Raw genomic sequence first — 22,655 nt, 5'->3', positions numbered from 1 at the left:
GGTTATTGGTCCTGTTTATTTATCACATTGCTTTCGTCATCTGTACAGAGGTCCAACACTGACAGTTAGCTGAAGACATGTGAGGAAAGACCAAATCCCAGAATAAATACTGTTGGCCGTTTAAAAAACACACACACACACACACAGACACCTCGGTATGGACAACAAAAAAGACAGATAGTAAATATATGATGCAACATGTGAAGGTCCATTACAGGAAAATGAGACAAGACTGTTCTGAAAACACTGCTTGCTATGTCACATGTGGCAAAATTATTAGTTTATACTCACCCTCAAGGGCTTGGCTTACAGGACTAATCACTCTTATCTAACTGGAAGACTAGAGTAATTTCAGCACTTTCACAATCGCAGAAAAACTAGCAGGACTGAGCCAAAGGTTGTCAGCAGGTGATGATTTATTTCAGGTGATTCCTGCTTTGAGAAATTCCAAATGCTCACAGATAGAAAAAGGGGTACTTTACTAACCCTTGCCTGACGTTTCCCAAAAAAAAAAAGCAACAAAAAAAAAAAAAAAACCCTGCAGAATTGAACTGAAGTGAATTTCCCAAAAACGACTGAACCCTTCACCGGCTGAGGTAATCACAATTAGATTTCAGCGCACTGACATATCACAAATTAGTACAAAAATGTGTTGCCTATTGAAATGTGTGTTATCATGTGCGAAGCTAGCTAAGCTTTGAATATATCCAAATTTAGATTTTTTTTTTTTTTTTGGTTTGAAAAAAGAATGGTAGCATTAATGAACACTGACTGTGACTGAGAGACAGTAGTATACAAAATGCGTGTTCATTGTGTATTATGACCCTATTTCATTGATGTGACTTTGGTTGGTCGGTCAGTAAGTCAGACCTCGGACGTAACCTCTTGTGGATGACATCCTGATAAGGAGTTGGATTATGCTGTTAGTGTGTTCATGTGGCTGCATATCCAGACTGACAGTGCTAATCTCAGTGCTATCTAAGATGTCTTACTCATTTGTTTTTACCATAAACTCAAACATTACACAACTGCTGCCTTTTTGTCATATAGGCCATTACCCTTGACCTGGTTTTATTAACGAGATCATGCCAATCAGCTAACAAGGTTCCTGGCTATTTGTTGCATTTGATGTAGAAAGGAAAAAAAAAAAAACATTATTCAAGCTTTGGCAGAATGTGAAACATGAGTATGAGGAATATGAAATGAGCTGCCGCTGTACCTCCAAGGTGAAGTGCGGGGGTGCTGTCGCTGCTGAGGACGAGACTGTTCTAACGTAGACAGACCAAGGCCTGTTATGAGTTGAGTGATGTTTTTTAATGGGTTGGAGTATGCAGATAAACTGTCATGAAACAATGAGGTGAGAAAACAATCGGTGACCAATGGCTTGATCATTGTTCCATAACTGCTACAGAGGCTTGATTTTCTAAATTAATTGAAAAGCACCATTTAATTTTTTAATTATGTCAAGATAGTATTGGACCTTAATTAGATATGTATGACCATCCGTAAATTTCTAAAATCCAATAATTTATTCAGAAATGTGTTCTCTTTTTTTTTTAAGTGTGGATGCCTCTGTACCTTTGGTCATCAAACTTTCATCTGAATATATTTTAACTACAAGGGAACCTTTGTAGCTGAAGCTCAAACAAAACCAGTGTGTTCCTTGAAACAGTAAGCATTCTAACTTCATCAGAATAATCAATGCAATATTGACAGTGTAAAGAGTTGTGACTGCCAGCTGTAAGAGTAAGAAGAGCCAGAGACAAGAGGCGGGACTACCCCCACAAGGGAGTGTGTATGAAGCAGAAGTCTCTCTCATGCGTGTGCGCACACACACAAACACACACACACACAAAATCATCCATTGCTTCACATACACAGGGTGTGAGGTAAAGCCTAGTCAGACCTCGCAGCTCAAAGTGAGTCACTAGAGCTGTGGCGTTTCCCAGCGTCAGAGAGCTTCAGTCCTTTTACTCATGTTGTAGTCAGACTGAGACGGACACTTTAACAGACAGCAGTCCCGCTCTGCTCAGCACTCTACACACAGAAACATGGGAGCCTGTTGCTTTGACAAGAAAGAGAGGAAACTAGGGAAGCTGAATGGTTGGAGAAAGGTGAGCTATGTTGGAACTTTTATTTAATTTAATTTATTATTATTATTATTATTTTTATTTTTTTATTTTTTTTAACTTGTATGCCTCGTGAGGAATTTCACAAACTGTGGTTGCTGCCTTTTTGAAGAAGATTTTGGTCGTTGCGTTTTGTTGTTTCTGCGATTCGCCGTGTTTAATATCTACACCAAGAGGACTTTGAATGCTTGCTAGTAATTTGGCTTAAGCAAAAGCTGATTGTGTATGCATCAGTTGCCAAAGGTTCCCTTGTGGTTAAAGTTTAATGTCCAACGGTAGAGAGGTATCCTTACATTAAAACACAAATTTCCAACAGAACTGCACAAATGTGACTGTTACTGTAGCGGTATATAATCAAAATGTATGTTTGTAATGTCAATTTTCTCTTTAAGCGTGTATAAATATCTTTTACGGAGGGTCATGCAGAAAGGCATTGGATCATGTGTGTTGTCAGTGCATCCTGAGTCCACGTCTGTGAAAACTAAAAACACAAATGTTTTTACACAACGTTTTTATTTGAACACATTTGCAGAGCTGCCTCTGGCTCTTGGTGGTGCCTTTATAATATATGTGGATATGCCTTTAGCTTACAGGATTAGTAAGGCTTTTCACCCATGGTCAAACTGACTTGCATGCATCAATTGCTGTTTTGTTCTCTCTAGAAGTGACTTTTTCCAAAGTCGCAACATGACCTATAGGCAACATTAGACATTGTCTATTGGGGAGGGGGGTCTCCAAAAGAGTGGTGGTGTTAAAAAGTAGGAAGCATCTAAAGTTAGTATACAAGAAGACCGTTGATTTAAGCCACCTGAAGACCAGACAGATAGCTGAGAGTTGTGTTTCTAGGCATAATATGGATAGGTGCACAGTCATTTTCACTTTCTTACTCTGACTGGGGGAAAACATTCAGGTCATCTGGGGTGAAAGCAAGAGGTCGTAGTGATGTGTTGAACTGCGCTGGTCGGTTTGTTCAAACAGGGGACAGTGTGATTGAAGTACTCCTTCCTGTGGGCTCTTCCCAAAAATTTTGATTTGTGCATGACATTACCTGTTCAAATGTAAGTATGGGAACTGTTGCTGTCCATCATTTGAGCGTGGACTTTAGCTGTGCCTTTAATCCCTGCAAGCTACTCTTGGCTCTTGAGCTTTCAAAGACATTTCTGCCTGTGTGATATTTTACTTTGAGATGCTTTCTGCTTTCGAAGTAACCAGAGCGCTGTTCTTCTCCAGCCAAAAAAACGATGTGGCAGACCACATCTGACTCTACTGACGACCTGAACAGCCAGGAGTGATGAGAATGATTCACTCAGCTGAGAAATTTCTCACTTACTTTTCCCTCCTGCTCTTACAGCTAATTAGTTGTTTTCTATAATTTTTTTGTTCTTAGGTTCGGGGACACATATAAACGAGTACACACTTTCTTGTGGAGACACATCAGCATGGATGCATGAGTCAGAGGAAGTGAGAGGTAGTCAGGCCATCTCTCAGAATTGTTTGTACTTCTACCAACATACGCACGGTTCATACGTAGGTAGATTCCCTGATCTCCACTGAGTTATGTCTTTGCCATAACAGCGATGCTACCACACTGCGCCATACGTTAAAGAGAAAGATAAGCTACACCTTTAGGTTTGTGAAAGAAGAAATGATTGTTAACGCAGTGTTCCATAAATATTAGATCATTTCGATGAACTGAACAAATTTGGTTGACTGAATTTTGCGTCATTTCGCTGCTGATATTTTTATCCATGAATTCTTCATATCTCAGGGTAAATTAAAGTCAGTTGCTTATAACGTTTATGTGCATATTTATGTATTTGGCGCAGAAAGGAGGTTTACTGCTCTGTCACTGTTGCTGTAAGGTTTCAGGGTCAGTACTCTGTAACGAAAGGGCAGGCTGCTCTATTTCACCCTGGGCATAGTGTGCCCACTAGTGGCTCAGATACACAACTGCAATCCAAACAAATCTAAAGATTCAGAGGAAACAATTTAGACAAAAAAGAAGCTGGGCTTGTGACTTTTTAGTATCATCACTATTCGACATTGTGGGCAATTTTTATAAATTTGCTACTGTGGTGAAAAAAACATTGAATCTAACAGAGAAAACAGAAAATAAAAATGTGTACGTGACAAGTGCCTTATGTCGGAGGAGGACTCCTTCTTCCCTACCTGTCCGTCTGACTGCCATCCCCAGTGAGCGGTCTGATAAGAATGTGTCTCAATGGAAGAGGAGTTACGTTGTTCTTTTTTTTCAATTCCCCACTCTCACAGTGAACTACTATCCATGATTCTCTGCCTCCGTCACAGCAGCTCCCTGCAGAATCAACCCAAGCCCATGCAAGCAGATAGAGAGAGAGAAAGGAATGGGGAAATGTGAGCAACAGTGTTTAGGAGAGGGAACAACGACAGTAGAAATGAGATCATTCAACCAGAGTGAGAGAGGGAGGAGGTTGAAAAGCAAAAGACAGCTGAACATCTAAATGAGACTTACAGAGCTCTACATGTTAATCATTCTCCGGTGTCATGATGCCAACTCCTCCTCAACAATAAAAACATCGGGAACGCTTACACGTGTGCAAAAATATGCGCGTGATATATCAATATCAAATGTGCTTAAGTGCAGATAATGTTGTAGGCTGCTGCGGTGTGTGTGCGTACCAAGGCATTTCTTTCTGTCATGGGGGAAGCTTAGCTCTCCAACACATTGCAAAGAGACATCCCCCGCTGTTATTTCTGGTTTCTTTATATATTATTCAGTGAGCTATTATATAAACAACTGCCTCCTCTCCCAGTTTTTTTTTTTTTTTTTTTACTCTTTTCTTGCATCCTGCCTCTTCTCTTCTGGTTCTTTCCCTTAGTGGGTGGACAATCCCGAGTCCTCCCTGGGAAGCTATGCTCTCTCCTCATAATTTCAAATATTCATACACGTACACAAAATGGTAGGTTTGAAAGGTTCTCTGAGAACGCCTGTTTACCGTTTTGCATGGATTGGCTCTGGATATTCTTTTATTAATAAAGCATAGCAACTCCCACCAACGGGACTTTTGACAAAAGTGACAAAGCACAACCTCGCCTAGAAATTGGCCTGTGGTCATGATGTAACAGTATATTCAAGTCAGGTGGCCCTAGCCTTGTACGCTGCACGAGTATCAACATCTGCTCCAAGGACAGCCCATTGATCCTGCCAAGGAGGCAGACAGACAGGGAGATTGATGACTGTGTTGGCAAGTGGCAGCCAGGAGAGAAATTGACATGTAAGTGGTGGAGGGTGAGGGAGAGATGGAGTGGAGGGAGGAAGGGGGAGGAGGAGGGGAGGGTGGGACAATTGCAGTCTGTGCATTGGCGGATGTGAATGAAGGCGATGTGTGCGGTGTGTCCTTGTGACAGCTCAGCAGCTATATCACATGTCTGCCTGGGAAGGGACAGGGGAAACCTCTCTTCTCTACTCCTCTCTCCTCTTCTCAAAACAATCTTTCCACGGCCGACTGATGCTGTTGCCATGGCGTTGGGGTGTTCTGGTGATTGGCCCACACACACTTACTCACAAGCAGAGAGAAAAACCGTTGGCTGGTGTCACCTAAATTGGTGAAGGATGCAGTTATCTTCAATCCTTTCTTCTTCTTTTTTTTTTTTTTTTTTCACCCCCTCCTCTTCTTTTCTTCCTCACACTCTGGTTGTCTCTCAGCTGTTTAAAAATAGCTTTCCACAGACGCCCTGGCAGCATCTAATATTATTATGGGGTGCAGATAATGAACAGGCTTATGAGTTCTACACAATGACTACTGCACTCTGGGATGTCAGGAAACAACAGAAGAGTTAAAAGAGGGGTGGATGATAATAGTGATAAAAATACTGTCAGTGTGCATTCACATTCCACAAAACGTGCCCCATCCCCTTTCCCAACCCACATTGTTTGGCTTCAGATGGGAGGAATTGCTGCACGGCTCAATGCATTCCTTCACAATGGCTGACTTCATGAAAAATATGAAATTGCAGTGATAGTGAAGAGGACAGGATTTATCTGCTGCATTTGCACAGATAGAAAAAAAAAGAGAGGAAAAAGGAAAAGTTTCATCTGGAATCCTTGCCTGATCAAATATCAATCACTCCAACCCCACCCCCCCCTTCAGAAGTTCATATACACGCCAATGCCAAGCTGTAATTAGGGCTCTCCCCTACGCCCAGCTCTGTCAAATCATGGGTTCTGAATAGCGTTGCTGGGGCTGGCAGACTACAGCAGAGGAAAAAGAGACAGGAGAAGGAGGGAGTGGAAAAAAGGAGAGACATGGTGAGGGAGAGAGAGAGAGCAGCAGAGTAGGAGGGGGAATGAGTCTTACAGCAGTGGGAGCAGCGAAGCAAGGCAAATCCAGTGGAGGAACCCCCCCTCTAGTCAGATGAACATTGCTGCCTCACTCCCTCCTCCCCCAACCGTCTCCTTCGCAGTTTTTTTTTTTTCCCTCCTCCCTCCCTTGCGCCTTCTCCATTATTCATCAGTGCGCTGAGAGTCCCCAGCTCACGGCTCCAGCTGCTGCTGCTCCATCCCCTCCTCGCCTTGCCTGGTTACAGTGCCTACACTTTTCCCAACGTCCATCTATCCCTTCACTGAAAAGCATGGAGACTCAGAGCTGGCCCGTTTCTGCTGCTGAGAGGGAGAGTGAGCCATCATCGTGTTGCTCTCTAAGCTGCTGAGAAGAGAAACAGAAGAGGAGAGAGGAGTGGATTTTTTGGGGGCATTGAAAGAATCCTGTTCATCTGCCTCTGTTTCTTCTATTGGATTACAGTTCTGGCTTTGTGTAGGAACGAGAAAACGGGGTCCAAAATGCCTGAAGCCAACTACTTGCTGTCGGTGTCTTGGGGTTACATTAAGGTGTGTGGTGCAAATCTACGTACCTTGTTGGGATACTGCACTCATTTCATTATACCTCTCTGAACTGTGTTGTTCTTGTGTTAGAGGCTGTTTCTAAAGAAATTGAGCCGTTTGATATGATATGAGTGTTTCACAATAGTTTACTGGCCTAATTGCAACAACAGATATCTCCATCATGGGGGTCTGACAGAATTGTGTTCTGTGGCTCCGGCTCCATCTTGAGCACTCTGCAGAGCTGTGTGTTTTTTTTTTTTGTATGTGTGCGTTCAAGTAAATGTGTGTGCACGCACATGCATCAGTTTGTCATAAACAACTGCGGTGTCTGGATCTCCACGTACGGTCAAATGCATGTTTCCCTGTTGTTAATTACATAAAATATGAGCCTCTTAAAAATTTGGCAAAACGATGGGCTATACTGTAGGGAGGTGTGTGCAGGTTTTCCTCCTGACATCATTGAAATTCTTGCGGACAGGAGCAAGTAAAACAGCCACAAAGGAATAAAATATGTGATTCGGTGTAATAAAACTGTAAATTGGTTGCTGGAGGTGAATTGGGGGGTATTAAAAGGTAATGAAGTCTCCACTGGTAGCACACATAATGATCTGCTCTTTAATGAATTTCAGGGAAAATGGAGGGGAAAGTACGTTGTGTCTCCTCACTGATTGTGCACTTCAAATTAAATAATGTTTTTAGCGAATGTTTTTTGAAGGAAAACTGGACAATGTAGGATTTTCCAAGGAATCCTATACCACAGTATATCTCAGGCTTCCCTCATTGGAAACTGACGACATTTCTCTCCCCCCCCCTTTCTCTCCCTCTGGCTCCCTCCCTCCTCCTCTTTCCTTCCTTCTTGCAGTTCAAGAGAATGTTGAATCGGGAGTTGACGCACCTATCTGAGATGAGTCGGTCTGGGAATCAGGTTTCCGAATTCATTTCCAACACCTTCCTAGGTAAATGAAGATCTTGTGTACATGAACTCAAAATCACACTGACAAACTCACAAAATCAGTCACGCCAAAGAATGATTACATGTTTTTTTTTTTTTTTCACAATGCACAGGAAAATACAAACATCCACACATATTCAGCTGCCAACACAAATACCCAGTTCTCTGCTTTGCTGCAATGTATTTTTTTTTTTTTTTTTTTTTTTGCAGGTTCAGTCTTTCGTATGATTCTAAGCTGTGCAAGTTGCTTTGGCAGGCTTTTCTGTGGAGGCGTATCATAACTGCGCCATTAAGCTTTGTCTAGATGTTTATGGCTTTGGGCTCAAAATAGCAATTTAAACTGAAAAAATATATATAAATTTTTCTCAAAGTGTCGAAGAGAAATAAAGGGGTATCTTCAGGTGGATGGCTGCTCTAAATATATGCAGATATATGTATATATTTGACTGACAAGCGAGTTAGTTCGATGGAATCTGTTAAGTGGTTTGGAACTGAATGCTGTGGGTGGCTCGTCTAACATCTATTATGTTGCATTTGTGGAAAATGTATGTACATATATTCATTAGAGACAGTGGTTCTGTCACAAATATAGAAAATGTTTAATCACACTGACCAAACTGCGCTGTTAAGTCAGCGGAGGAAAAATGCACTGAAGCAGTGGGAATGAGTTTTTCAGATTTTATTTCGTATGAAAACTGACTAATCCTAAATTTAAGAAAATCTGGACGGCTACAGGATTGAACCATAAAGCTCGGCAATGGACAAGTAAAATAAAGAAAAGGACATTGTAAATAGTCAAACTGAAAGAAGAATATGATTCCAGACAGAGTGCATGTGGGGGTAGTGGAGAATATTTATAGACACTGCGCTTCCATTCGAATGGTATCCTGATCTGGTGTAGTGTTGTTGGCGGATCCCTCAGCACCAAATCATAGAGCGTGAGAGGAAGGGTGAGGAGAGACGGGGGGGAAGCAAAGGAAGGAAGGTGGGAGCTGACTGCAGTAAGGGAGAAATCAGAGGTACGGAGGAACCCCCTTTGCTGGTAGTGAGATGAGTTTGGCAGATTAGATGACTCATTCCCGTCTTAATGCATCTTTGTCAGCAGGGATACCTTGCTGTACTTCCACTTCTCCCACTCTTTCTTGCTGCCCTGAGAATCCAGATAGATGACTATCACTTCAATAACAGTAATTAAAAAAACAAAAAAAAAAAAACCAAAACAGGATTACTCTACTGGTAGTTGAAAGAAAAGCAGAAACATTGATGCACAGTTTTCCTGGTTTGGCCTCAGATGACCAGCAGGACGGTTTAATCCCCCCAATCTATAAAGATTAATATCCCCTCAGTAATGCACGTACTTCTGCTTCATATTATTTTTTAAAAGCATTCATTCAGGATCAAAGAAATTACGCCTGGCTATGAAGAGGGCGTTCTTAGAGCCGCCACGAAGCCTTGGTGATGCTGAGACAGATTGTTGACTGGTAAAACAATGCTCATGGAATCTGGATAATTCCCTCCATAAATAAAGATCCTAAGGCTTCCCATCGCAAACAAGGATTTTGGGCTTTCCATTATGGATTGTTGGCCGACAACATAGCCTGTCACATGTGCCTTTCTCCTGCCACAGCTGTCCTCACAGCATAATGCTATCATAATTCCCTTTGATCAGCAGCAGCAGAGCACACCCAGGTTATGGAGCGTACTGGGAAGTAAAAACACCTACTTGTTGCCTCACAATCAAATCGCTCGTGCACAGACAGACACACAAACCCTATACAGCAGTGGTTCTAATGGAGGCTTGTAATAAATAGAGGGCAATATATTGCTCTTCCTCTTTTTCCCACGCAGCACATGTCTGAGAGCGCTTAATTGCCCATTCTCAATTACCACTGGAGGACTGAAGTGAGACAGAGGGACAGAGACAGGCAGAGAAAACAGCGTAACAGAGAGGAGAGGGAGAACATGAGGGTGAAAGTGATTATTTGAATTACAGCTGGTAATTTAATAACCCTCCACAGGGGAAGGCTGATAGGCCAGCGATGAGCTGAGTCCAGGCTTGATAGATGAGGGCACAGCGCACATACATGCTGATGGCCAGTCCCTGCAGGATTTCATCCAGTTCCTCTGTTTTTGCACACAGGGGCCCTGTTAATTACCACAAGAAACTTTTTCAACATTTGTCCTGTGCTTTTTTTTTTTTTTTTCTGGGAGGGGGGGAGTAAAATCTAAAAGCTGATTTTGGTTCTTTTCTTTTTTGGGGGGGCTTTCTGGTTCACTATCTGTGGCCAGACCTTTCAACTTGAATAGGTTTTTAATCTAAATAAACCAAGTCTAAAAAATCCTACTCTGCTCTAAGTGGTTTGATAAAGCAGCAACTTATTGAAGGGCTGACTTTATGCGCCTGCCTTAACTGTGTGAAAGCTCCAGCTCAGTCTGTCAATGGGCTGACCTATGAGATTGAATAGAAAAGGAGATGAGACGTTAGCCACCTGCTGAGATATGAGGGGAATGAGGGTTATGAGGGAGGGAGAGAGAGTGAGATGAATGAACAGTGGGAGTTCAGATAGACTGCAGGTGGTGGGAAGGGAGCATGAATGAAAAAAAAAAAAAATGAATGGACGGTCAGATGATGAATGAATGAGTCAATCTATACATCCCTTAGGAACTAACCTGCTGCAGGTGTTTTTTCAGTGCACCTGAGTCCTCCGGCCCTTGTTTAGACATATACTGCAGCACAGACTTGTGCAACATGAGGGCAGATGGGAATTTTGGTTGCATCTTCCTTCCAATGTCCAGGCCCATTTAAAAACAGAAAACCACTGTTTACCTCATCCATAGACAAACAGAACGAGGTGGAGATCCCGTCGCCGACATCCAAGACACGGGAGAAGAAGAAGCAGCAGAAGCAGCAGCTGATGACACAGATCAGTGGGGTCAAGAAGGTTTCCCATGGACCCTCGCTCTCCAGCAGCAGTATATCCCGCTTTGGTGTCAAGACTGATAAGGAGGAGCTGCTGTCGAAGGAGCTGGAGGATCTAAACAAGTGGGGCCTGAACATCTTCACTGTTTCAGAGTACTCCAACAACCGACCTCTTACCTGCATAATGTATGCCATCTTCCAGGTATGGACAATCCCAGTTTTAATATTGTCTGACAAGAAAAAGTCTGCGTGCTGTTGTGCCCATATTCCATATCATAAAGTTTTGATGTTTTTGTAGGAGCGAGACCTGTTAAAGACATTCAAGATCCCGGTAGATACGTTTGTGGCCTACATGATGACATTGGAAGATCACTACCATTCAGATGTGGCCTACCATAACAGTTTACATGCTGCTGACGTAGCCCAGTCCACACACATCCTCCTCTCAACTCCAGCCCTGGATGTAAGTTATAATATCGAGTTTCCACTTGCAGTACCCTTTTTCTCACATTGCCTCATCCTTCTTCTTTCGTCTCTCTAAGTAGACAAGCTCCCCCAGCTCTAATCGGTGTGCACTGACAGAAATTAAGAAATGCTGAAGTAGAATGAGCTCTTATGTCACCCTACAGTATGTATCCGAATGCTCCTGGAGGGCTAGACTCCAGCCCTTCCACTGAATCTTCTGTTCCTATCCCCTTTCAAGAGAACCTCCCTTCTTTCATTCAGCCGTCATTGATACATGTTTTATTGGCTGGGTTTTTCCTGCTTGCATCTCCCCGGACTTTTGCTGAAGTGTTAGTGAACTATTACGACCCCGGATATCTGCTGTTTTCATTGAAGGCCCCGCGCGACTGAAACATTTGTGCTTCCCATGACATTGAAGTTAAACATATGATATTTTAATTGCAACTTCTTGCACGAATGGCCCAGGTTCTGCTCAGTGCTGGGAAAGTTTTTGTTTATTTTTTCACATTTTTCCAAAAGTGCTTTAATGTTCTATCTTCCCTTTATCTTCTTTCTTTCACAGGCTGTCTTCACAGATCTTGAGATCCTAGCAGCCATCTTTGCTGCAGCTATTCATGATGTTGACCATCCTGGAGTGTCAAACCAATTCCTAATCAATACTAGTAAGTGAATATTATTCTATGTGATGTAAATGATACATATCTATTTCCAATAACCAAACATAGGCGGTCACGATAAAGACTATAATCCTGTTTTACCCTCTGTATAGACTCTGAGCTGGCATTGATGTACAACGATGAGTCTGTGCTGGAGAACCATCATTTGGCTGTAGGATTCAAGCTGTTGCAGGAAGACAACTGTGATATCTTCCAGAACCTCACCAAGAAGCAGAGACAGTCCCTACGCAAGATGGTCATCGACATGGTAATTTATCGGGATTCATATTCTGCACTCCTTTTCTGTCACCTTGATTCAAATCACAATCTCCCTGAATTATTTTGATGCCCAACAGTGTTTTATACTCTCCTTTCCTCAGGTTTTGGCTACAGACATGTCCAAACACATGAGCCTGCTGGCTGATCTGAAGACCATGGTTGAGACGAAGAAGGTGACAAGTTCTGGGGTGCTGCTGCTGGACAACTATACGGACAGGATACAGGTAGATTTTTGTTTTGCTTTTTGTTCGTTTTTTCTATTCCAGTGCACATTATATAGACCGTATGTGTGACTGAATATACTGGAAACCCCTCCACCTGTCTTTTACCTGCTTTTAATAGCTCTAATCAATACCAGTGTTGGCAGAGGTTACTCTGGCAATGGTCATTAGCCGGCTCTCCCACAGAGCTGACCTCTGCTCCTACTGTCACTCCTTCTCTCACTCCATCCATCTTCTTCTTGTCTTTAAGGACTACCTTTCCACTTTGCCTGTAATGGGCTTCCTATGGTTTCTTGTGAAGCTGATGTGTATACCACATTTCTTTTGTAACTAAATGTAATAGAATTAACTTTAACTGACTGTTCTGCTGGACTTTTCCTTGACTGTACTTTCCTCATTGTTGCGGTGCTGTTTTAATTGTATTGGCTTGAACAACGGAGAGTGCAGGTGCACAGTCATTTGGAGTGCGCTGTTTTCACTAAATTGAAATTCCGTGTTACTTATAGGTGCTGCGTAACATGGTGCACTGTGCTGACTTGAGTAACCCCACTAAATCCCTGGAGCTGTATCGTCAGTGGACTGATCGGATAATGGAGGAGTTCTTCCACCAGGGAGACAGAGAGCGGGAGAGGGGGATGGAGATCAGCCCCATGTGTGATAAACATACAGCTTCAGTAGAAAAGAGCCAGGTAGGCCACAAAGCACATAGAAATCAATTTAGGCACGAGCAGCAATGAACGTGCCACATAGGTGCAAGAAAAACCTAACACGAGACTCACACAAACTCTCATGTCTCTCTTCCAGGTGGGTTTCATCGACTACATTGTGCACCCTCTTTGGGAGACTTGGGCTGATCTGGTGCACCCAGATGCCCAAGACATTTTGGACACGCTGGAAGACAACAGGAACTGGTACCAGAGTATGATCCCTCAGAGTCCCTCCCCTCCATTTTATGACCAGGGCACGCACGGACACAGCAGCAGCACTGGAGGACAGGGAGGCGGGGAGAAATTCCAGTTTGAGCTGACCTTAGAGGAAGAGGATTTAGATGGAATAGAGAAGGATGGTGAAGGGGAGGAAGACGAAGAAGAAGAGTTAGAAGAGGAGGAGGAAGATAGTCTAGGAGATTCTCGATCTCCTCCTCCAGACTATTTGGACGATCAGGAAAACGATGAGGGCGGCATGATGGAGCCCACAACAGCAATAGAAATCGTGACACACGAGGCATCACCCACTGATACATAGGGCTTGCGTCATCAGGCTCATGTTGTGGTTTTGGCATAAGAGGGGAAATCCTCTTGCAGCTGTGCTTTTTCATAAGCCCGCAGAAGCAAAGGCTTGGTTTTGGCCTGCACAGGGGCGTCTTGCACTGGGTGTTTGAAGCCAGACACGGATGGACAGTTTCAGTAAAGCAGCTTAAGAGTTCTCAGGAAATTATTGCGAACATTTCAGTCTTTGTAGACAGACGGGATGAGGGGTGGAACTTGAAGGATTTCGGCCAGTTTGGGAAATGGTTACTTTTCTGGGCTGGCATTAAATGGACACTGACACTACTGAGAGAAGTTTTGTACCTTAAGACTTTTTTTACAGATATGATCTAGAAGTAGCATAAAGTAAGATCTACTGATGGAGACACATTTGTATAGCACGAGAAAGTGTTTACTTTTTTCCTGTACCATTTGTCAAAGGACTTTTGTGTGCCTTTTTTACTATTGTCTTTATAATAGTTTTTTTTTTTTTATTTATTGAAAACTCTAGTATGTCTGTGAAATGTCTTTTTTTTTATCTGAAAGAGCAAAAGCTTTTTTGTACGTTATAAAGAGAACAGTCTTCCATGTATTGGACAATAGAGAAATCCAAACAAATGTCGACAAACAACTCATCTAAATATGGAAACATGAACACACACATTCAATCCACATTTATTTTTTTCTCTAAACCTGAGCACACCTTTTTTATACATGGAAATCTAAGGATTTGTTCACTCGTGTTTCATTTAGTAGTTTGTTTGTTTGCTTTCTAGATGAGATGAGATGAGTCAATGAATGTCCCACTCAGATATCACATCTATTTCCTTGCTACATCTACTATATATCTTTCATTTCCTCTTATTCTTTGTAACAGTCTGCAGACCGTTGGGGCATCCCATCTTTTCACAACAAAACCATTACTTTTAAGCTAATAATTACTTGGTGAGGATTGCAACTGCAGGTATTCCTGCAAATTTGTCACTGTAAAGCTATTAAGACATTTTATTTATGCTTTGGTTTGAAATGGAGGTTAGCCCAGTTCAAACCCTCGTGAGCTTCAACCTACCACCAAATAAGGGAAGCAGAATAACAAGCAATTTAAAAAAAAAAAACTCAAGAAAAAAAATTAGATACATGATAAAATCAGAAATTAAGACTCCCAAGGACAAAATGTGCAACAGTGGTGAATCTATTTTGAGCCTACAGGTATGTTGCAGTCTTAATAATCCTGTTGGTTGGAACAGTGCCTGACCCCAGACCTTTCTGATGTAATGCCCCACTGCCCCTCTGCATGCCCCTCTGCAATCAGGCCCAGACTAGATGATTAAAGGTGCTCTTACAGCTGCCTGTCTGAATGGCGCTCTCAGCCCCTCATCAACGCCACTATTCACATGGTTTACAAACCCCTCTGGGTTCCACAGACGCAGCCCCAAAACAATTAGGCCAGCTATTTCTTCCTCACGATAAAAATCCCTCAAGTGCTGCTTCTGCTCATTGACGTCAGTTTAGTCCCCCCCCGCCTCCATGTATGAGGTTTCCAGGACAGTTGAGTTTTTGGAATGTGGCACAGATGGAATTGCTGGAATCAGCATGGCAGACTGTCCCCTATGATAAAATGGAAACTAATTGGGCTTTCTAGTGCTAAAGCAAACCAAATAATACACAATACTTTTGTTTCTCCTAATGCAGTGGGGAAGGTGGGTTGAAAATGGTTTGCATCTGGAGTCAACATATCTCCAGTTTCATGTTAGTTTACCGGTATACTCAAAAGGTACTTCATCTAATTCACTCCAGCATGCTTAAGTGCAATCTTTTGTGTGCAGACTGTATGTATGGGAGGTTTTGTAAGCATGTGTGTTTAGATGTACTGACTTTGTCACTGGCCTTACCCCTATCACTCCACTCCTTTGTCGCTAGGAGCTCAAGTTGGTCCTTTTTGCTGTTTATAACAGTGTGTATTTATTCTATACTTTAATCTTGTAAATAAGATACTGGTTAAGTGTAAAATATATTTTAATTTATATGCACTTGCATTATCTGGAAGTGGTGGTGTCTAATGTGTAGAAGACTCTGGATTAGAGTCTTTTTATATATGTATTATATATTGTTAATGCACACACACACACACACACACACACACACACACACGTACACATATATATATATATATTTATATATATATATATATATGTGTGTGTGGGTGTGTATATATATCCGCACAATGTTTTGAGCGCCCGGCAGAGCAGCTAAAAACACATGTTGTTGTCACATGAAAACCTTGCAACTTAAACAGCCTTTTAATTTTTAAATTAGGGTCAAAATCATCTTTTAACGTGATGTCGGATGGGAAAAAACTTTAATCACAGTATGCATGAATAATAAACCAAAAATGTTCTCATTTTGACATCATTTTGAATTTGAATTAATATTGCGGTATTTCTAGAAATTCTAGTGTTTCTCTTAAAATTTTCCTTAGTTCCAAATAGTCAGAATTTTGATTCCCACATTTTGTTTCATTTTTTGTAAAATTTCCAAATGGGAAAACCTTTTTTGGTTCATAAATGCACAAGGTTTTCATCTGACTTGCAGCAATTTGGCAACCCAGAGGTGGCACAGAGGACATGTTAAACTGCATAGGCTTGGATATAGGATACATGCAAACTAGATATGGAACACACACAAAGCAGCAACTTGTCACAACCTAAGCTTTCCCATCCAGCATTTGAATGCAGACTGCTGATATAAGAGGCCAGACACAGGTTCGACTGACAAACGCAAAGTGATTGTCTCCTTTTACACTTAACGCACTTCATGTAAAAGTAGATAAGGCCGGTTCAGTATTGATAGCATGCTACAATATGCCCGGCACCGATGTGAACTGTTCTGAATTAACAGCAAAACATGGTCTTATGTATCTGGTTGTTCTAATGTGTGAACTCTTTCTGACCAATCTTGTTAGCAGTTTTAAAATTCTAATTTGTCAGTATTAGCATTGTTTATCCGTGTTCAAGCTTATTTTGGTCCTAGTAGTGTCCAAATGGTTAGCCAGATTTAGCACTATCCGCATGAGAGATGGGAGTTTTATTTTTTATTTTCAATTTTTTTTTAAATGTCTATAATATGTTCATCTCCGCCAGTTACTGCAGGTGGATTATTCAATGTTTCACACAATGTATGGTATTATATTGTATATTGTGTTCAAAAATAAATCTGAAATACTTTTTCTATGAAGTGATTAAAAGCAAAGCATGAATATATTTGTTTTTCCTGGGTTTTTTTTTTTTCCACCTCACAGCCTAGCTTTCTCCACTATGGGTGTGAACAACAAAGTGGGTCACAGTCACGCTTCTGGTGTGTTCCCACATGTTTGTCATGTTTCATTAGGCTGTGTCCCAATACAAAACGGTGCACCTGGGTCCTGTGCTGAAAAAAAGAGAGCTATGAATATGTAAAACAGTATCAACATTGCTCAGAAATCCCTGCTTCTGGCCCCCGGAGGCTTGCAGTGCTCCTGACTCCCGAACAGTCCAAAGTGCTGTGAACCAATTATCATCACCAAAACAAACAATTACAGATCGAGAAGATACTATATTGTATCTGATCAAGACCCCATTAAATGGATTTATATCAGTTACAGTAAATATGCAAACAATAGGTGCCCAATAAATGTGTTATGGTTATGCTACATATTGTTTAGTCAGATACCTACATGGATGAGAATAATAAACTTTGTGTAGCATTTTCTGTACAAGAAACAAAGATATGCCTTGTACCACATGCTTTACATAAAAAGGTCTTAAGTCAGCATAAAAAATATATAATTTCCAACAACTAAAAAGCAGTCAAATCCTTTTCTGGCAGTCAACTCGTCAGTTAATTGATGATGTTACATTATATTGGCACGTCTCTTTAAACCTTTCTAATTGGTAAAATGGTAATCTTAGTGGAATGGCACTGGATAAATATAGAAATGTTCACTGATAACTTGACAGTGTGATTTTGTCTTTAAGTTACTAAACTAAAAAAAAAAAATATATGAGTATATATATACTAAATGTCAGAAGACCCAGCAACTTCAGGTGTAACAAAAGTTCTGCAGAGTGACTACTGAATTATATCATAGCATGTGGAAGCACATCTGTACGAGGTTACTCTTCGTCCTTCTTGATGTCATTGCGTTTGCTGCATCATCGCAGGAGGTTTGGCTCTAATGTGCTGAGACAGGAACACTGCGACAGAGTCAGCCCCGCACACACTGACAGGATTGTCTTGATATGCCATAAGGCCCTGAGATATATACAAACAACGGAATGTATGTGTTGAGCACAACAGCTGAAAATCTTGGATTTTTCTCAAAAGTTTGTTACAATTTTCAAAATGAGCAAAGGAGGTGTAATTCAAATGTATTGCCAGAAAGGCCACCATATGTTCATGCCAAAAGCACTTCAAACTTAGCGTATCACTCCCTTTTCTGGGCTCATTTCATCCAGTTGGGACCAAAACAAATTTCTCTACCATTTTTTCAATTTCCTCAGTGTCATCTATGTTCCATAAACTGTCATAACTTTTAAATTTTTTATGTTTTTCACAAGTCCAAATAGTTCCATATAGGAATAGTTCATTCATTCATCTTCTACTGCTTATCCGTTTCCAGGTCACAGGAGGTGCTGGAGCCAATCCAAACTCACACTGGGTGAGGGCGGGGTCACCCTGGACAGGTCAGCAGTCCATCACAGGGCCAACACACAGAGACAGACAGAGACCAACAACCACTCACACTCAGACCTACGGACACTTTAGAATCATCAAATAACCTAAACATGCATGTCTTGATGCACAGAAAGGCCTCAGGCCCAGAATCAAACCTGCAACCTTCTTGCTGTGAGGAAACAGGTCCACTGCTATGCTGCAGTGCTCATACAGGAATAAAATCTTACTTGTGGAAGTAATATTTCCAGGAATGCTCTATTTCTGACTCGTTTTCCACAAATGACAAGATTCAAGGGTCTTTGGCAGAGGTGTCCAAACTACGGCCCATGGGCCAACTGTGGTCCACCATCCATTTTTAATTGGCCCGTATTAAATTCTAAAAATGTAATGGATAATGGCCTGCACATAATATACTATATGAACCATAAGTATATTCTACATCCAAGTTTTAAGAGTTGATGATTATTTTTGCATTACCTAGGAACTGCTTGATCTTGGGTGTCTAAATGGGACCACTGAACAACTTTGAAGCTGTGTCAGATGCAGTTGACCAGATTGGACTTAATTGGGACAAGCTTTGTGGAGTTACAACAGATGGGGCTCCAGCAATGACAGGTGAGCGCAAAGGGATGGCATCTACGGTATGCACCAAGGTGTGGGAGCACAGCGGTGAGGCTGTTAAAATGCACGATATCATCCACCAATAAGCCCTCTGTGTCAAGACAGTTCGGCTTGGTGATGTGATGAACACAGTTGTGAAAAAGTTGTGTGGCGCTGAATACGGGGACCTACTCTACCATTCTGATGTACACTGCCTAAGTCGTGGCTCCGTGCTGCAGCAATTTTATTCCCTGAGATCAAATATCACCAAGTTTTTGAAAGAGAATTGCCAACTTCTTCATGAGCTGAGTGTTGGCCACTATGGTTTGCAGACCTGGCTTTTCTAGTTGATCTCAGTGATCATCTTAACATACCGAAAACGAGACAACAAGGCAAAGAGCAGTTGGTACCACAACTGTATGCACACATGAAAGCATTCAGTGCAAAGCTCCATCTTTTTGAGTCAAAGCTGTGCAGCTTCAAAGTAGCGCAGTTCTCCACACTGTCCGAAATGAAATGTGCATTTCCAAAGGCCAAGCTCTCTATTAAAATGGGAGAATATGTGTCTGTGATCACTTCTGCCATAACAGAATTCAGTCAGCGCTTCCAGAAGAGTCTGCAATTAGAACTTTTCGAAATGAGTTCAAAATATACACAGTTTACTCAATAAATTTAGCCAATTAAAGCTGATAGCAATTGTTGAGAAACATTAGTTGATGTGTTAACAAGTTCTTTGCTTAAAAGGTATATCCCCTATTTCTCTGCTTAGGGGGGTCACCATCCTAAGAAGCAATCTGAGGCTGTCATAGATAGAATGACCTGCCAAGCCTTTTTTTAGAAATAAAATGAAAAATCCATGAATGGAGAGCTGTGATGTAGGCTTTTTTTCTTCAAACATGTTGAATTATCAAACATAATTTACCTGCTTTTAGCTCCAGCACCCAGAGATGGATAAGCAGTAGATGGATGAGTTAATTAATTTACCAGCATTTTATTGATCTTTGTAACATTAATGCATTAGAAGTGAGGAAGTATACCTCACCTCTAGTGAGTGCCCAGTCCTTTGTATATTTTTCTGCATGTGGCCCTGAAGAAAAAAAGTTCCCGGTCTATGGACTGATACACCTTGGGGGACATCCCATGGAACAAAGCACTGCAGAGTTCTTAATGGATTTTTACTGTATTTCGTGCAACAATGTTTTCTCAATATCTCAATCTTGTGTTGCAAATAATCAGAAGTGTGACAGTCTTACATAACTGTGTTTTTTTGGGGCTTTTTAGTAAATTAGTTACAACAAAATAGTATAGTAAGATATTGAAAACATATTCTTTTCATTTCAAGACAGGATAAAAAAAAAAAAACCTAGGCACTGATCGGTTATGCTCAGTCCCCTCTTCAAAATTCATTGCCAATTATTTTTAGACTATGGGCTGGGAAGGAATCATTCAAACCTAATAAGTCTGGGTAAGGGTAAGAAGTGTATAATGTCTGTACATGACCCCTCATATCCAATTTCATTGTGATCCTCACAAAAAAAACAAACAACAACAATAAGAGCTCTGCCCTTGTATCCATTCCAATTATACTTTAAAAGATAATCATGAATGAATTATATCACCAGGGTCAGTCATTCCATTCTCAACCTCTCTGTTCTTCTCTATTGCTATTTTTATCTTTTGACCTACTCTTGAGGCAGCATGGCGGCATAGTGGTTAGCGATGTTGCCCCACAATGAGAAGGTCGTGGGTTTGGCAGAGTTTGGATGTTCTCCCCGTGCCTGCGTGGGTTTCCTCCCACCGTCCAAAGACGTCATGTTTGGGTTTACTGGTGACTCTTAATTGTGTGAGTGTGAGTGGTTGTTGGTCTCTGCCTGTCTCTGTGTGTTGGTCCTGTGATGGGACTGGTGACCTGTCCAGGATGCACCCCACCCTCGCCCAGAGTGAGCTGGGATTGGCTTCAGCACACCGTGACCTGGAAACGGGTAAAGCAGTTGAAGATGAAAAAAGATGAAAGTCCTACATCCTCTTCTTGATTGTTTTATTATTATTTATGTCCTCCAGTTTCCTCCACCCCTCTGTACTCCTCCGGTATTTTCAACTGTGGAAATACCCTCTCCTCTTTTCTGCAAGACATTTGAGGTTATGTAACTTCTTGCGTACATGTGACGAAAAAGACTGACAGAGATACGGTGTACAAGACCTGTTTTGTTCCACGTTTTCAAGGGCACGAAGGTCCTCGTGGTTGGCCAACTCATTTAATAAAGCTAAAAACAGACAAATTAATATCCCACAGGCCTACGTGAATGCCACCACTTAACTGCTTCCCTGTGCAGCACCGGGGAAAAGATGAAGGATATTGGCAGCACAGAAAAAGAAATGGTTAGTTCAGGAGATAATAAGGAATTTGCTGAAAGCTTTAGAATCCCCCATTGTGTCTTCTGTATGTGAATGATTGAGACACAAAAGAAAAAGAGAGCGTAGGTGTATTCCCTTGAAAGGAACCACTGTCTCAGATGCCTCTCATTTAAAAATTGGATAGTTGATATCTTTCCGACAAGGTAACCTCAATTTTTAGGACTTAAACGCACGGCAAATAGTTTATTGAAAATTCCTGATGTGGACTTGTGAGAACACTCAAGTGGGCAAATTCTCACTTGAAGTGAAAAAACAGTTTCTTTAGATGAGTTTCATTAGAAGAGGAGACACACACGTACACATATACACACACACAGGAGAAAGCAGATGATGTAAGTAACTGAATGGATGACAGTGTCATTGAGATTTTTGGTAATAAAATAACATTTTTGATTTCAAGCCCCCGCATTGTTATTTCACAATGATACAGTGACAAATGCAGATTTCTTAAGTCTTTATTATGTAAATCTACATAGAACTCTGGTGGGAATTTAAAAGACATCATAGTTTGAATAAAAGAGAAACTTTTCTCTATCATCTATTGTCCAAACAAACTATTTAGCATGGCAACTGTTTCTGGAATTTAAAAGTTTCAATTCAATGTCACCAATAAATTGCAAATTTGGGTGTAAACATAAAATGTCATTACATGAGAGCATGTGCGTCATTTGCACCGGATTAAATTCTTTCCAGATGTTGTAACTATCTGCAGAGGTACAGCTTATCATGAAAAGTCTGGCAGTAAATTGTATGTATTTAACAATTCAGAAAACCTGACTTTTAGCATGCTGTATTGTGTTAGAAATTTGAAGTCTCCAATATTCCTTGTGACTTTTTGGACAAAGTAGTCAGTGATTATGCCACATTACAAGAGTCACAATTGCGTCTGTCTAGTCAGTTCAAAGAGGGGCAGAGAGACAGTGGTGTAGAAGGAGGTTTTGATTTGTGTGAGAGACCAAATAAAAAAAAATCAGTTTCTTCTAACTGTCCCTCTCAACAATTACTTTACAAATAAATACATGCTAAATCACAGCACTATCTTAAATTACTGCAATGGATTTTGTAATTTGGGCAGCATGAAATTGGAATTTGCACAATTTCGGATGGGTTTCTAACAACAAAAGGACTGGGTACTGACTGAATCTTGAAATAAATTAATAATTGTTCCGCTATAATCACTAAAATCCAGGTGTGATA

The 22,655-nt window shown here is 41.2% G+C and overlaps 1 protein-coding gene across 6 annotated transcripts in view; it reads left to right on the top strand.

Annotated features, from left to right (window-relative positions):
- The window catches only part of pde4ba (phosphodiesterase 4B, cAMP-specific a), a 97,806-nt gene extending 80,816 nt beyond the window's left edge, over positions 1-16,990 (top strand). For 5 of the 6 annotated variants that reach the window (XM_029500931.1, XM_029500930.1, XM_029500934.1 and 2 more), the window contains 8 exons: positions 7,853-7,946; positions 10,781-11,064; positions 11,161-11,325; positions 11,890-11,989; positions 12,097-12,251; positions 12,364-12,486; positions 12,990-13,172; positions 13,288-16,990. In XM_029500931.1, the coding sequence (XP_029356791.1) occupies positions 7,853-7,946; positions 10,781-11,064; positions 11,161-11,325; positions 11,890-11,989; positions 12,097-12,251; positions 12,364-12,486; positions 12,990-13,172; positions 13,288-13,728 (1,545 nt within the window). In that variant the 3' untranslated portion in view covers positions 13,729-16,990. Of the gene's footprint in view, positions 1-6,751; positions 6,997-7,852; positions 7,947-10,780; positions 11,065-11,160; positions 11,326-11,889; positions 11,990-12,096; positions 12,252-12,363; positions 12,487-12,989; positions 13,173-13,287 lie in introns of those variants that run through there. The other variant, XM_029500936.1, reaches the window with a different exon arrangement.
- The last annotated feature ends 5,665 nt before the right edge of the window (positions 16,991-22,655 follow it).

This window comes from Echeneis naucrates, chromosome 4, assembly GCF_900963305.1.
Source record: "Echeneis naucrates chromosome 4, fEcheNa1.1, whole genome shotgun sequence".
Lineage (NCBI taxonomy): Eukaryota > Metazoa > Chordata > Actinopteri > Carangiformes > Echeneidae > Echeneis > Echeneis naucrates.
The sequence above is the reverse complement of the archived record's forward strand: the minus strand, read 5'-3'. Positions and strand labels throughout refer to the sequence as shown.